Genomic DNA, 13933 nt, shown 5'->3' with positions numbered 1-13933 from the left:
GTAACACCACTGGGTGGCGCCACTGGGTAACGCAGCCGCTGGGTGGCAACGCCACTGGGTAAAACCACTGGGTAACACCACTGGGTAACACCACTGGGTAACAACACTGGGTAACACCACTGGGTAACAACACTGGGTAACACCACTGGGTAACACCACTGGGTAACACCACTGGGTAACACCACTGGGTGGCAACGCCACTGGGTAACACCACTGGGTGGCATGCCACTGGGTAACAGCCACTGGGTAAAGCCACTGGGTAACGCCACTGGGTAACGCCACTAGGTAAAACCACTGGGTAACACCACTAGGTAACGCCACTGGGTAACGCCACTGGGTAACGCCACTAGGTAACGCCACTAGGTAACGCCACTAGGTAAAACCACTAGGTAAAACCACTAGGTAACGCCACTAGGTAACACCACTAGGTAAAGCCACTAGGTAACGCCACTAGGTAACACCACTAGGTAACACCACTAGGTAACACCACTAGGTAACACCACTAGGTAAAACCACTAGGTAACGCCACTAGGTAACGCCACTAGGTAACGCCACTAGGTAACGCCACTAGGTAACGCCACTAGGTAACGCCACTAGGTAACGCCACTAGGTAACGCCACTAGGTAACGCCACTAGGTAACGCCACTAGGTAACACCACTAGGTGCAGTAAGACCACTAGGTAACACCACTAGGTGCAGTAAGACCACTAGGTAACACCACGAGGTGCAGTAAGACCACGAGGTGCAGTAAGACCACTAGGTAACACCACTAGGTGCAGTAAGACCACTAGGTAACACCACGAGGTGCAGTAAGACCACGAGGTGCAGTAAGACCACTAGGTAACACCACCAGGTGCAGTAACACCACTAGGTACAGTGACACCACTAGGTACAGTAACACCAACACCACTAGGTAACACCACCAGGTATAGTAACACTACCAGGTGCAGTAACACCAGTGTTGTCGTCCCCTAGCGGAGAGCATCATAGCGTTTGTAGGTATAGTAACACCACCAGGTGCAGTAACACCACTAGGTATAGTAACACCACTAGGTACAGTGACACCACTAGGTACAGTAACACCAACACCACTAAGTAACACCACCAGGTATAGTAGCACCACCAGGTATAGTAACACCACCAGGTGCAGTAACACCAGTGTTGTCGTCCCCTAGCGGAGAGCATCATAGCGTTTGTAGGTATAGTAACACCACCAGGTATAGTAACACCACCAGGTATAGTAACACCACTAGGTACAGTGACACCACTAGGTACAGTAACACCAACACCACTAGGTAACACCACCAGGTATAGTAACACCACCAGGTGCAGTAACACCAGTGTTGTCGTCCCCTAGCGGAGAGCATCATAGCGTTTGTAGGTATAGTAACACCAGTGTTGTCATCCCCTAGCGGAGAGCATCATAGCGTTTGTAGGTATAGTAACACCACCAGGTGCAGTAACACCACCAGGTGCAGTAACACCAGTGTTGTCGTCCCCTAGCGGAGGGCATCATAGCGTTTGTAGGTATAGTAACACCACCAGGTGCAGTAACACCACCAGGTGTAGTAACACCACCAGGTATAGTAACACCACCAGGTGTAGTAACACCACCAGGTATAGTAACACCAGTGTTGTCGTCCCCTAGCGGAGAGCATCATAGCGTTTGTAGGTATAGTAACACCACTAGGTATAGTAACACCACTAGGTATAGTAACACCACTAGGTATAGTAACACCACGAGGTAACACCACTAGGTACAGTAACACCACTTGGTAACACCACCAGGTATAGTAACACCACCAGTTATAGTAACACCACCAGTTATAGTAACACCAGTGTTGTCGTCCCCTAGCGGAGAGCATCATAGCGTTTGCGTGGGAGCCCAACGGCAGTAAGTTTGCCGTCCTGCACGGTGAATCGCCCAGAATCAACGCCTCGTTCTACCACGTCAAGAACAACGGGAAGATCGAACTCATCAGTGAGTACAACCTTTACCTGAAATATCTCACACGGAAAGGAACCTTTAAAAACGTTGACTCTGTAATGTCTGTAAGGATCGACTCTGTAATGTCTGTAATGTCTGTAAGGATCGACTCTGTAATGTCTGTAAGGATCGACTCTGTAAGGATCGACTCTGTAATGTCTGTAAGGATCGACTCTGTAATGTCTGTAAGGATCGACTCTGTAAGGATCGACTCTGTAATGTCTGTAAGGATCGACTCTGTAATGTCTGTAAGGATCGACTCTGTAAGGATCGACTCTGTAATGTCTGTAAGGATCGACTCTGTAATGTCTGTAAGGATCGACTCTGTAATGTCTGTGAGGATCGACTCTGTAATGTCTGTAAGGATCGACTCTGTAAGGATCGACTCTGTAATGTCTGTGAGGATCGACTCTGTAATGTCTGTGAGGATCGACTCTGTAATGTCTGTGAGGATCGACTCTGTAATGTCTGTGAGGATCGACTCTGTAATGTCTGTGAGGATCGACTCTGTAATGTCTGTGAGGATCGACTCTGTAATGTCTGTGAGGATCGACTCTGTAATGTCTGTGAGGATCGACTCTGTAATGTCTGTGAGGATCGACTCTGTAATGTCTGTAAGGATCGACTCTGTAATGTCTGTGAGGATCGACTCTGTAATGTCTGTGAGGATCGACTCTGTAATGTCTGTGAGGATCGACTCTAATGTCTGTGAGGATCGACTCTGTAATGTCTGTAAGGATCGACTCTGTAATGTCTGTGAGGATCGACTCTGTAATGTCTGTAAGGATCGACTCTGTAATGTCTGTAAGGATCGACTCTAATGTCTGTGAGGATCGACTCTGTAATGTCTGTGAGGATCGACTCTGTAATGTCTGTGAGGATCGACTCTGTAATGTCTGTAAGGATCGACTCTGTAATGTCTGTGAGGATCGACTCTGTAATGTCTGTGAGGATCGACTCTGTAATGTCTGTGAGGATCGACTCTGTAATGTCTGTGAGGATCGACTCTGTAATGTCTGTGAGGATCGACTCTGTAATGTCTGTGAGGATCGACTCTGTAATGTCTGTGAGGATCGACTCTGTAATGTCTGTGAGGATCGACTCTGTAATGTCTGTGAGGATCGACTCTGTAATGTCTGTGAGGATCGACTCTGTGAGGATCGACTCTGTAATGTCTGTGAGGATCGACTCTGTAATGTCTGTGAGGATCGACTCTGTAATGTCTGTGAGGATCGACTCTGTAATGTCTGTGAGGATCGACTCTAATGTCTGTGAGGATCGACTCTGTAATGTCTGTGAGGATCGACTCTGTAATGTCTGTGAGGATCGACTCTGTAATGTCTGTGAGGATCGACTCTGTAATGTCTGTGAGGATCGACTCTGTAATGTCTGTGAGGATCGACTCTGTAATGTCTGTGAGGATCGACTCTGTAATGTCTGTGAGGATCGACTCTGTAATGTCTGTGAGGATCGACTCTGTAATGTCTGTGAGGATCGACTCTGTAATGTCTGTGAGGATCGACTCTGTAATGTCTGTGAGGATCGACTCTGTAATGTCTGTGAGGATCGACTCTAATGTCTGTGAGGATCGACTCTGTAATGTCTGTGAGGATCGACTCTGTAATGTCTGTGAGGATCGACTCTGTAATGTCTGTGAGGATCGACTCTGTAAGGATCGACTCTGTAATGTCTGTGAGGATCGATGTTGTTCCGTCTCTACTGTTGTCAGATGTCGCATTCAGTCTGTTACTGTAACATTCTCCCCCCCCCCCTTCTCTCTCCTCTCTCCTCTCCCCCTTCTCTCTCCTCTCTCCTCTCTCCTCTCTCCTCCCCCCCTTCTCTCTCCTCTCTCCTCCCCCCCTTCTCTCTCCTCTCTCCTCTCCCCCTTCTCTCTCCTCTCTCCTCCCCCCCTTCTCTCTCCTCTCCCCTCCCCCTTCTCTCCTCTCCCCTCCCCCTTTCTCTCCCCCCTCTCTCCCCCCTCTCCCCCCCCCCTCTCTCCCCCTCCTCTCTCCCCCCTCTCTCCCCCTCTCTCCCCCTCCTCTCCCCCCCCCTCTCCCCCTTCTCTCTCCTCTCCTCCCCCTTCTCTCTCCTCTCCCCCTTCTCTCTCTCCTCTCCCCCTTCTCTCTCCTCTCCTCCCCCCTTCTCTCTCCAGAGATGTTTGACAAGCAGCAAGCCAACAGCATCTTCTGGAGTCCTCAGGGACAGTTCATGGTGCTGGCTGGACTCAGGAGGTACAAGACCTGTGTGTGTGAGACATCTCCCCTCCTGTGTTAACCCTGTCCTCTCCTCCAGTATGAACGGGGCCCTGTGTTAACCCTGTCCTCTCCTCCAGTATGAACGGGGCCCTGTGTTAACCCTGTCCTCTCCTCCAGTATGAACGGGGCCCTGTGTTAACCCTGTCCTCTCCTCCAGTATGAACGGGGCCCTGTGTTAACCCTGTCCTCTCCTCCAGTATGAACGGGGCCCTGTGTTAACCCTGTCCTCTCCTCCAGTATGAACGGGGCCCTGTGTTAACCCTGTCCTCTCCTCCAGTATGAACGGGGCCCTGTGTTAACCCTGTCCTCTCCTCCAGTATGAACGGGGCCCTGTGTTAACCCTGTCCTCTCCTCCAGTATGAACGGGGCCCTGTGTTAACCCTGTCCTCTCCTCCAGTATGAACGGGGCCCTGTGTTAACCCTGTCCTCTCCTCCAGTATGAACGGGGCCCTGTGTTAACCCTGTCCTCTCCTCCAGTATGAACGGGGCTCTGGCGTTTGTGGACACCTCTGACTGCACCATGATGAACATGGTTGAACACTACATGGCCTCTGACGTAGAGTGGGACCCTACGGGACGATACCTGGTGACCTCTGTGTCCTGGTGGAGTCACAAGGTACACCACACACCTCACACACACACCACACACGCACACACACTTCTGACGTAGAGTGGGACCCTACGGGACGATACCTGGTGACCTCTGTGTCCTGGTGGAGTCACAAGGTATACCTCACACACACACACCTCACACACACACACACCTCGCACACCTCACACACACACTTCTGACGTAGAGTGGGACCCTACGGGTCACAAGATACACACACACACACACCTGACACACACACACACACACACCTGACACACACAGGGAATAAACTCCTACTGTCATGTTTATTTAAATGGAAGCTCAACCAAATGAAGGTTGGTTTGTACCGCAATAATTAACCGCTGATATCAGGCCGCTCCTGGCCGTGATTACAGACACCTGTGTCTATTGACACGACGTAAACGAGTCATCCTGCGGTGTTTGATTATACCCTGATGAAGACGGCGGTGTTTGTGATTATACCCTGATGAAGACGGCAGTGTTTGTGATTATACCCTGATGAAGACGGCGGTGTTTGTGATTATACCCTGATGAAGACGGCGGTGTTTGTGATTATACCCTGATGAAGACGGCGGTGTTTGTGATTATACCCTGATGAAGACGGCAGTGTTTGTGATTATACCCTGATGAAGACGGCAGTGTTTGTGATTATACCCTGATGAAGACGGCAGTGTTTGTGATTATACCCTGATGAAGACGGCAGTGTTTGTGATCATACCCTGATGAAGACTGCAGTGTTTGTGATTATACCCTGATGAAGACTGCAGTGTTTGTGATTATACCCTGATGAAGACGGCAGTGTTTGTGATTATACCCTGATGAAGACGGCAGTGTTTGTGATTATACCCTGATGAAGACGGCAGTGTTTGTGATTATACCCTGATGAAGACGGCAGTGTTTGTGATTATACCCTGATGAAGACGGCAGTGTTTGTGATTATACCCTGATGAAGACGGCAGTGTTTGTGATTATACCCTGATGAAGGCGGCAGTGTTTGTGATTATACCCTGATGAAGACGGCAGTGTTTGTGATTATACCCTGATGAAGACGGCGGTGTTTGTGATTATACCCTGATGAAGACGGCGGTGTTTGTGATTATACCCTGATGAAGACGGCGGTGTTTGTGATTATACCCTGATGAAGACGGCGGTGTTTGTGATTATACCCTGATGAAGACGGCGGTGTTTGTGATCATACCCTGATGAAGACGGCGGTGTTTGTGATCATACCCTGATGAAGACGGCGGTGTTTGTGATTATACCCTGATGAAGACGGCAGTGTTTGTGATTATACCCTGATGAAGACGGCAGTGTTTGTGATCATACCCTGATGAAGACGGCAGTGTTTGTGATTATACCCTGATGAAGGCGGCAGTGTTTGTGATTATACCCTGATGAAGACGGCAGTGTTTGTGATTATACCCTGATGAAGGCGGCAGTGTTTGTGATTATACCCTGATGAAGACGGCAGTGTTTGTGATTATACCCTGATGAAGACGGCAGTGTTTGTGATTATACCCTGATGAAGACGGCAGTGTTTGTGATTATACCCTGATGAAGACGGCAGTGTTTGTGATTATACCCTGATGAAGACAGCTTGGCTGTCGAAACGTTGGTATTTAAAATAAAATAAATTGCATCTGAGCTCCTAGAGTGTGCGGCTCTCTTTAATTTTCAAGTTTTCTACTCCGCTAGCCAGCACCTCGTCTAAATAGGTGTGCGTTTTCAATTTCTTCTAGATTGGTTTGTACCACAATACACAGACACAACTTCAGAAAAATCCCTTCTCCATTTCTGCTCTTGTACTTTGTTCTTTTCAACAAGAAGAGAAAAAAGTGTTTTTATCTGAGCCATACCAAGTGTGTTTTTAAAAAGGGGGTTGTCTCTCCGGTCAGGTGGACAATGTTTTTATCTGAGCCATACCAAGTGTGTTTTTAAAAAGGGGGTTGTCTCTCCCGTCAGGTGGACAATGTTTTTATCTGAGCCATACCAAGTGTGTTTTTATCTGAGCCATACCAAGTGTGTTTTTAAAAGGGGGGTTGTCTCTCCCGTCAGGTGGACAATGCCTATTGGCTGTGGACCTTCCAGGGGCGTCTCCTCCAGAAGAACAACAAGGATCGTTTCTGTCAGCTACTCTGGAGACCTCGGCCTGCTACCCTGCTCACACAGGACTCCATCAAGGTAGGTACCTTGGCCTGCTACCCTGCTCCCACTGACTGTCTTGTTGCTACGTATAACATGGGCTTAGCCGGGACCCTTGACGGTCTTGTTGCTAGTATAACATGGGCTTAGCCGGGACCCTTGACTGTCTTGTTGCTACGTATAACGTGGGTTTAGCCGGGACCCTTGACTGTCTTGTTGCTATGTATAACATGGGCTTAGCCGGGACCCTTGACTGTCTTGTTGCTACGTATAACATGGGCTTAGCCGGGACCCTTGGTTTTGACTGTCTTGTTGCTACGTATAACGTGGGTTTAGCCGGGACCCTTGGTTTTGACTGTCTTGTTGCTACGTATAACATCAGCTTAGCCGGGACCCTTGACTGTCTTGTTGCTACGTATAACATGGGCTTAGCCGGGACCCTTGACTGTCTTGTTGCTACGTATAACATGGGCTTAGCCGGGACCCTTGACTGTCTTGTTGCTACGTATAACATGGGCTTAGCCGGGACCCTTGGTTTTGACTGTCTTGTTGCTACGTATAACGTGGGTTTAGCCGGGACCCTTGACTGTCTTGTTGCTACGTATAACATGGGCTTAGCCGGGACCCTTGGTTTTGACTGTCTTGTTGCTACGTATAACATCAGCTTAGCCGGGACCCTTGACTGTCTTGTTGCTACGTATAACATGGGCTTAGCCGGGACCCTTGACTGTCTTGTTGCTACGTATAACATGGGCTTAGCCGGGACCCTTGGTTTTGACTGTCTTGTTGCTACGTATAACATCAGCTTAGCCGGGACCCTTGACTGTCTTGTTGCTACGTATAACATGGGCTTAGCCGGGACCCTTGACTGTCTTGTTGCTACGTATAACGTGGGTTTAGCCGGGACCCTTGGTTTTGACTGTCTTGTTGCTACGTATAACATCAGCTTAGCCGGGACCCTTGACTGTCTTGTTGCTACGTATAACGTGGGTTTAGCCGGGACCCTTGACTGTCTTGTTGCTACGTATAACGTGGGCTTATCTGGGACCCTTGACTGTCTTGTTGCTACGAATAACATGGGCTTAGCCGGGACCCTTGGTTTTGACAGTCTTGTTGCTACGTATAACATGGGCTTAGTCGGGATCCTTGGTTTTGACAGTCTTGTTGCTACGTATAACATGGGCTTAGCCGGGACCCTTGACTGTCTTGTTGCTACGTATAACATGGGCTTAGCCGGGACCCTTGACTGTCTTGTTGCTACGTATAACGTGGGTTTAGCTGGGACCCTTGGTTTTGACTGTCTTGTTGCTACGTATAACATCAGCTTAGCCGGGACCCTTGACTGTCTTGTTGCTACGTATAACGTGGGTTTAGCCGGGACCCTTGACTGTCTTGTTGCTACGTATAACGTGGGCTTATCTGGGACCCTTGACTGTCTTGTTGCTACGAATAACATGGGCTTAGCCGGGACCCTTGGTTTTGACAGTCTTGTTGCTACGTATAACATGGGCTTAGTCGGGATCCTTGGTTTTGACAGTCTTGTTGCTACGTATAACATGGGCTTAGCCGGGACCCTTGACTGTCTTGTTGCTACGTATAACATGGGCTTAGCCGGGACCCTTGACTGTCTTGTTGCTACGTATAACATGGGCTTAGCCGGGACCCTTGACTGTCTTGTTGCTACGTAAAACATGGGCTTAGCCGGGACCCTTGGTTTTGACTGTCTTGTTGCTACGTATAACATGGGCTTAGCCGGGACCCTTGACTGTCTTGTTGCTACGTATAACATGGGCTTAGCCGGGACCCTTGACTGTCTTGTTGCTACGTATAACATGGGCTTAGCCGGGACCCTTGGTTTTGACTGTCTTGTTGCTACGTATAACGTGGGTTTAGCCGGGACCCTTGGTTTTGACTGTCTTGTTGCTACGTATAACATCCTCTTAGCCGGGACCCTTGACTGTCTTGTTGCTACGTATAACATGGGCTTAGCTGGGACCCTTGACTGTCTTGTTGCTACGTATAACGTGGGTTTAGCCGGGACCCTTGACTGTCTTGTTGCTACGTATAACGTGGGTTTAGCCGGGACCCTTGACTGTCTTGTTGCTACGTATAACGTGGGTTTAGCCGGGACCCTTGACTGTCTTGTTGCTACGTATTATTATTATTATTTTTTTTACCTTTATTTAATCAGGCAAGTCAGTTAAGAACAAATTCTTATTTTCAATGACGGCCTGGGAACAGTGGGTTAACTGCCTGTTCATGGGCAGATCGACAGATTTGTACCTTGTCAACTTTGTTCCTGTGTTTTGACCCGTTCCCCAGGTGATCAAGAAGGACCTGAAGAAGTACTCTAAGATCTTTGAGCAGAAGGATCGTCTGAGCCAGTCGAAGGCCTCCAGGGAGCTGGTGGACAAGAGGAGGAGCATGATGGAGGACTACCGTACCTACCGAGAGGCTGCCCTGCAGCAGCACCACGAACAGAAGACCGCCCGCCTGCAGCTACGAGGAGGTACGTAGATAACCCCCCCCCTCCTGCAGCTCTGAGGAGGTACGTAGATAAACCCCCCCCCCTGCAGCTACGAGGAGGTACGTAGATAAACCCCCCCTGCAGCTCCGAGGGGGTACGTAGATAACCCCCCTCCTGCAGCTCTGAGGAGGTACGTAGATAAACCCCCCTGCAGCTACGAGGAGGTACGTAGATAAACCCCCCCCCCCGCAGCTCCGAGGAGGCACGTAGATAAACCCCCCTCCCCCTGCAGCTACGAGGGGGTACGTAGATAAACCCCCCCCCCAACCCCCTGCAGCTCCGAGGAGGTACGTAGATAGACCCCACCCCCTGCAGCTACGAGGAGGCACGTAGATAGACCCCCCTGCAGCTACGAGGAGGTACGTAGATAGACCCCCCCCCCTGCAGCTCCGAGGAGGTACGTAGATAGACCACACCCCCTGCAGCTACGAGGAGGTACGTAGATAGACCCCTCCCCCCGACCGTCTCACCGTCTCCATCCATGGCGGCCCAGACTCTTCCATCCAACTGTCTCACGCTACAGAAACAAGGAGATGGGCTGTTGCCCCCGCGGGCCGTTCTGGCTTGGGACCAGGCTTGCTAAGCTTGACCCCTGACCTCTCTGTCTCTAGGAGTGGACACTGATGAGCTGGACAGTAACACAGATGACTGGGAGGAGGAGACCATTGAGTTTTTTATCAACGAAGAAATCATTCCCCTCGGAGAGTAGTCCCCTACGCAGGTAACACCCACACACACTACCTCCACACACACACTACTACACACACTACCCATACACGCACACACACACACTACACACACCCACACACACTACACACACACACTACCACACACACACACACACACTACCACACACACACACACACTACCACACACACACTACCACACACACACTACCACACACACACACACACTACCACACACACACTACCACACACACACTACCACACACACACTACCACACACACACTACCACACACACACCCACACACACACTACCACACACACACACACACTACCACACACACACACACACACTACCACACACACACACACTACACACACACACACACACACACACACACACCCACACACACACTACCACACACACTACCTACACACACACACACACTACCTACACACACACACACTACCTACACACACACACACACTACCTACACACACACTACCCACACACACACACACTACCCACACACACTACCCACACACACTACACACACACACACACTACCTACACACCCACACACACTACCTACACACTACCCACACACACACACACTACCTACACACTCACACACACTACCCACACACACTACACACACACACACACTACACACACACACTACCTACACACTACCCACACACACACACACTACCTACACACACACACTACCTACACACCCACACACACTACTACACACTCACTACCCACACACACTAACTACACACTACTACACACACTACCTACACACACACACACTCACACACACTACCTACACACACACACACACACACACACACACACACACACACACTACTACACACACTACCTACACACACACACACACTACCCACACACACTACACACACACTACACACACACACACACACACTACCTACACACACACACACACACTACCCACACACACTACACACACACACACACTACACACACACACACACACTACACACTACCCACACACACTACCTACACACTACCCACACACACACACACTACCTACACACTACCCACACACACACACACTACCTACACACACACACTACCTACACACTCACACACACTACTACACACTCACTACCCACACACACTAACTACACACTACCCACACACACTACTACACACTCACTACCCACACACACTAACTACACACTACTACACACACTACCTACACACACACACACTCACACACACTACCTACACACACACACACACACACACACTACTACACACACTACCTACACACACACACACACACTACCCACACACACACTACACACACACACACACTACACACTACACACACACACTACCTACACACTACCCACACACACACACTACCTACACACACACACACACACACACTACCTACACACTCACACACACACACACTACACACACACACACACACACACTACTACACACACTACCTACACACACACACACACACTACACACACACTACACACACACACACACTACCCACACACACTACACACACACTACACACTACACACACACACACACACACTACCTACACACACACACACACACTACCCACACACACTACACACACACACACACACTACACACTACCCACACACACTACCTACACACTACCCACACACACACACACTACCTACACACACACACTACCTACACACTACCCACACACACACACACTACCTACACACACACACTACCTACACACTCACACACACTACTACACACTCACTACCCACACACACTAACTACACACTACCCACACACACTACTACACACTCACTACCCACACACACTAACTACACACTACTACACACACTACCTACACACACACACACACACTCACACACACTACCTACACACACACACGCACACACACACACTACTACACACACTACCTACACACACACACACACTACCCACACACACACTACCCACACACACACTACACACACACACACACTACACACTACACACACACACTACCTACACACTACACACACACACACACACACTACCTACACACTCACACACACACACACTACCTACACACTCACACACACTACACACTCACTACACACTCGCACACACTACTACACACTCACTACCCACACACACTAACTACACACTCACTACCCACACACACTACTACACACTCACTACCCACACACACTAACTACACACTACCCACACACACTACTACACACTAACTACACACACACGCACTACCCAAACACACACACACTCTACCTACACACTAACTGGCTGTGGTTTTGACGGTCTCCCCCCCCCCTCTTTCTCTCCAGGTCCATTTTTGCGTGGGGACTAGAGGGGGGGAGGGGGCGTTGCCTTGTCAACTGGAGGAGGGAAAACTACGCTGAGAATCTTGGGAGTCGCCAGAGTTACACCATTCTCTCTTTGTGACATCATCAAAGTGTGCCTTGTGGTATAGCGACTACAGCAAGCTAACAACTGAGGGAGGAGGGAGGAAACCAACTTTTAAACTCTTTTTTTTTTTTCATCACCTTGGTCTTTTTCTGGCACTTTTTGAAATAGAACAATACTGTTGTTTTTTTTCTCATCTATCCTCACTCACTCACTTTCTATCCTTCTTATCTTGACTACACACCCCCCCTTTGCAGTCTTTAACCGTCGTTACCGTGGCAACGGTCACACCTTACCATAAAGAGACGGAGACCGTTGCACCATCACCGGGAGGGATGAGGACTGGGTGTGTGACGTGGCAGTGTGTGTGTGAGGCCAGAGAGAGTGTTCTCCTGATGACCAAACGTTCAAGGCTGTGTTGTAGTAGTAGTGTGTTGAAGTGGCAGTATCCTCCTCCGTTTAGACTACCTGACGTTGTTGTTGTTGTTGTTGTTATCATACTAGACCACAACTATCACATGATCTTCGACGTCAATAAAGATAAACATCATTCAAATCTTCCACTCTTGTCTGTGGTTTTTACATGTTGCTTAAGGTTTTGACAGTCTTGTTGTTAAGGTTGTTTTTATACATTTATTCATGTGTCAAAACTGTTTTATATTTATTTATTCATGTGTTGAAAGTGTTTTATATATTTATTCATGTGTCAAAACTGTTTTATATTTATTTATTCATGTGTTGAAAGTGTTTTATATATTTATTCATGTGTCAAAACTGTTTCATATTTATTTATTCATGTGTTGAAAGTGTTTTATATTTTCTCTATTTAGACAGACGTTCTCATACCAGAGTGACGTAGTGCAGGCAGTGTCTTCAACTAAGGTGCATCGTACCGTTCATTAACAGGCAGTGTCTTCAACTAAGGTGCATCTTACCGTTCATTAACAGGCAGTGCCTTCAACTAAGGTGCATCGTACCGTTCATTAACAGGCAGTGCCTTCAACTAAGGTGCATCTTACCGTTCATTAACAGGCAGTGTCTTCAACTAAGGTACATCGTACCGTTCATTAACAGGCAGTGTCTTCAACTAAGGTGCATCGTACCGTTCATTAACAGGTAGTGTCTTCAACTAAGGTGCATCGTACCGTTCATTAACAGGTAGTGTCTTCAACTAAGGTGCATCGTACCGTTCATTAACAGGCAGTGCCTTCAACTAAGGTGCATCGTACCGTTCATTAACTGATGTCCTGTCTTCACGGTAA

The 13933-nt window shown here is 48.8% G+C and overlaps 1 protein-coding gene across 1 annotated transcript in view; it reads left to right on the top strand.

The window, feature by feature from the left end:
• LOC135536603 (eukaryotic translation initiation factor 3 subunit B-like) overlaps window positions 1-13232 on the top strand; it is a 52326-nt gene extending 39094 nt beyond the window's left edge. The window contains exons 12-18 of the mRNA XM_064962890.1: window positions 1856-1981; window positions 4140-4218; window positions 4720-4858; window positions 6911-7036; window positions 9320-9506; window positions 10136-10245; window positions 12593-13232. Coding sequence (XP_064818962.1) covers window positions 1856-1981; window positions 4140-4218; window positions 4720-4858; window positions 6911-7036; window positions 9320-9506; window positions 10136-10233 — 755 coding nt within the window. The 3' untranslated portion in view covers window positions 10234-10245; window positions 12593-13232. The remainder of the gene's footprint in view (window positions 1-1855; window positions 1982-4139; window positions 4219-4719; window positions 4859-6910; window positions 7037-9319; window positions 9507-10135; window positions 10246-12592) is intronic.
• Window positions 13233-13933: the final 701 nt, after the last annotated feature.

The sequence above is a fragment of the Oncorhynchus masou genome, unplaced genomic scaffold (assembly GCF_036934945.1).
Source record: "Oncorhynchus masou masou isolate Uvic2021 unplaced genomic scaffold, UVic_Omas_1.1 unplaced_scaffold_643, whole genome shotgun sequence".
Classification (NCBI taxonomy): Eukaryota; Metazoa; Chordata; class Actinopteri; order Salmoniformes; family Salmonidae; genus Oncorhynchus; species Oncorhynchus masou.
Note: the sequence above shows the minus strand (reverse complement) of the source record. Positions and strands in the feature narration are given on the sequence as shown.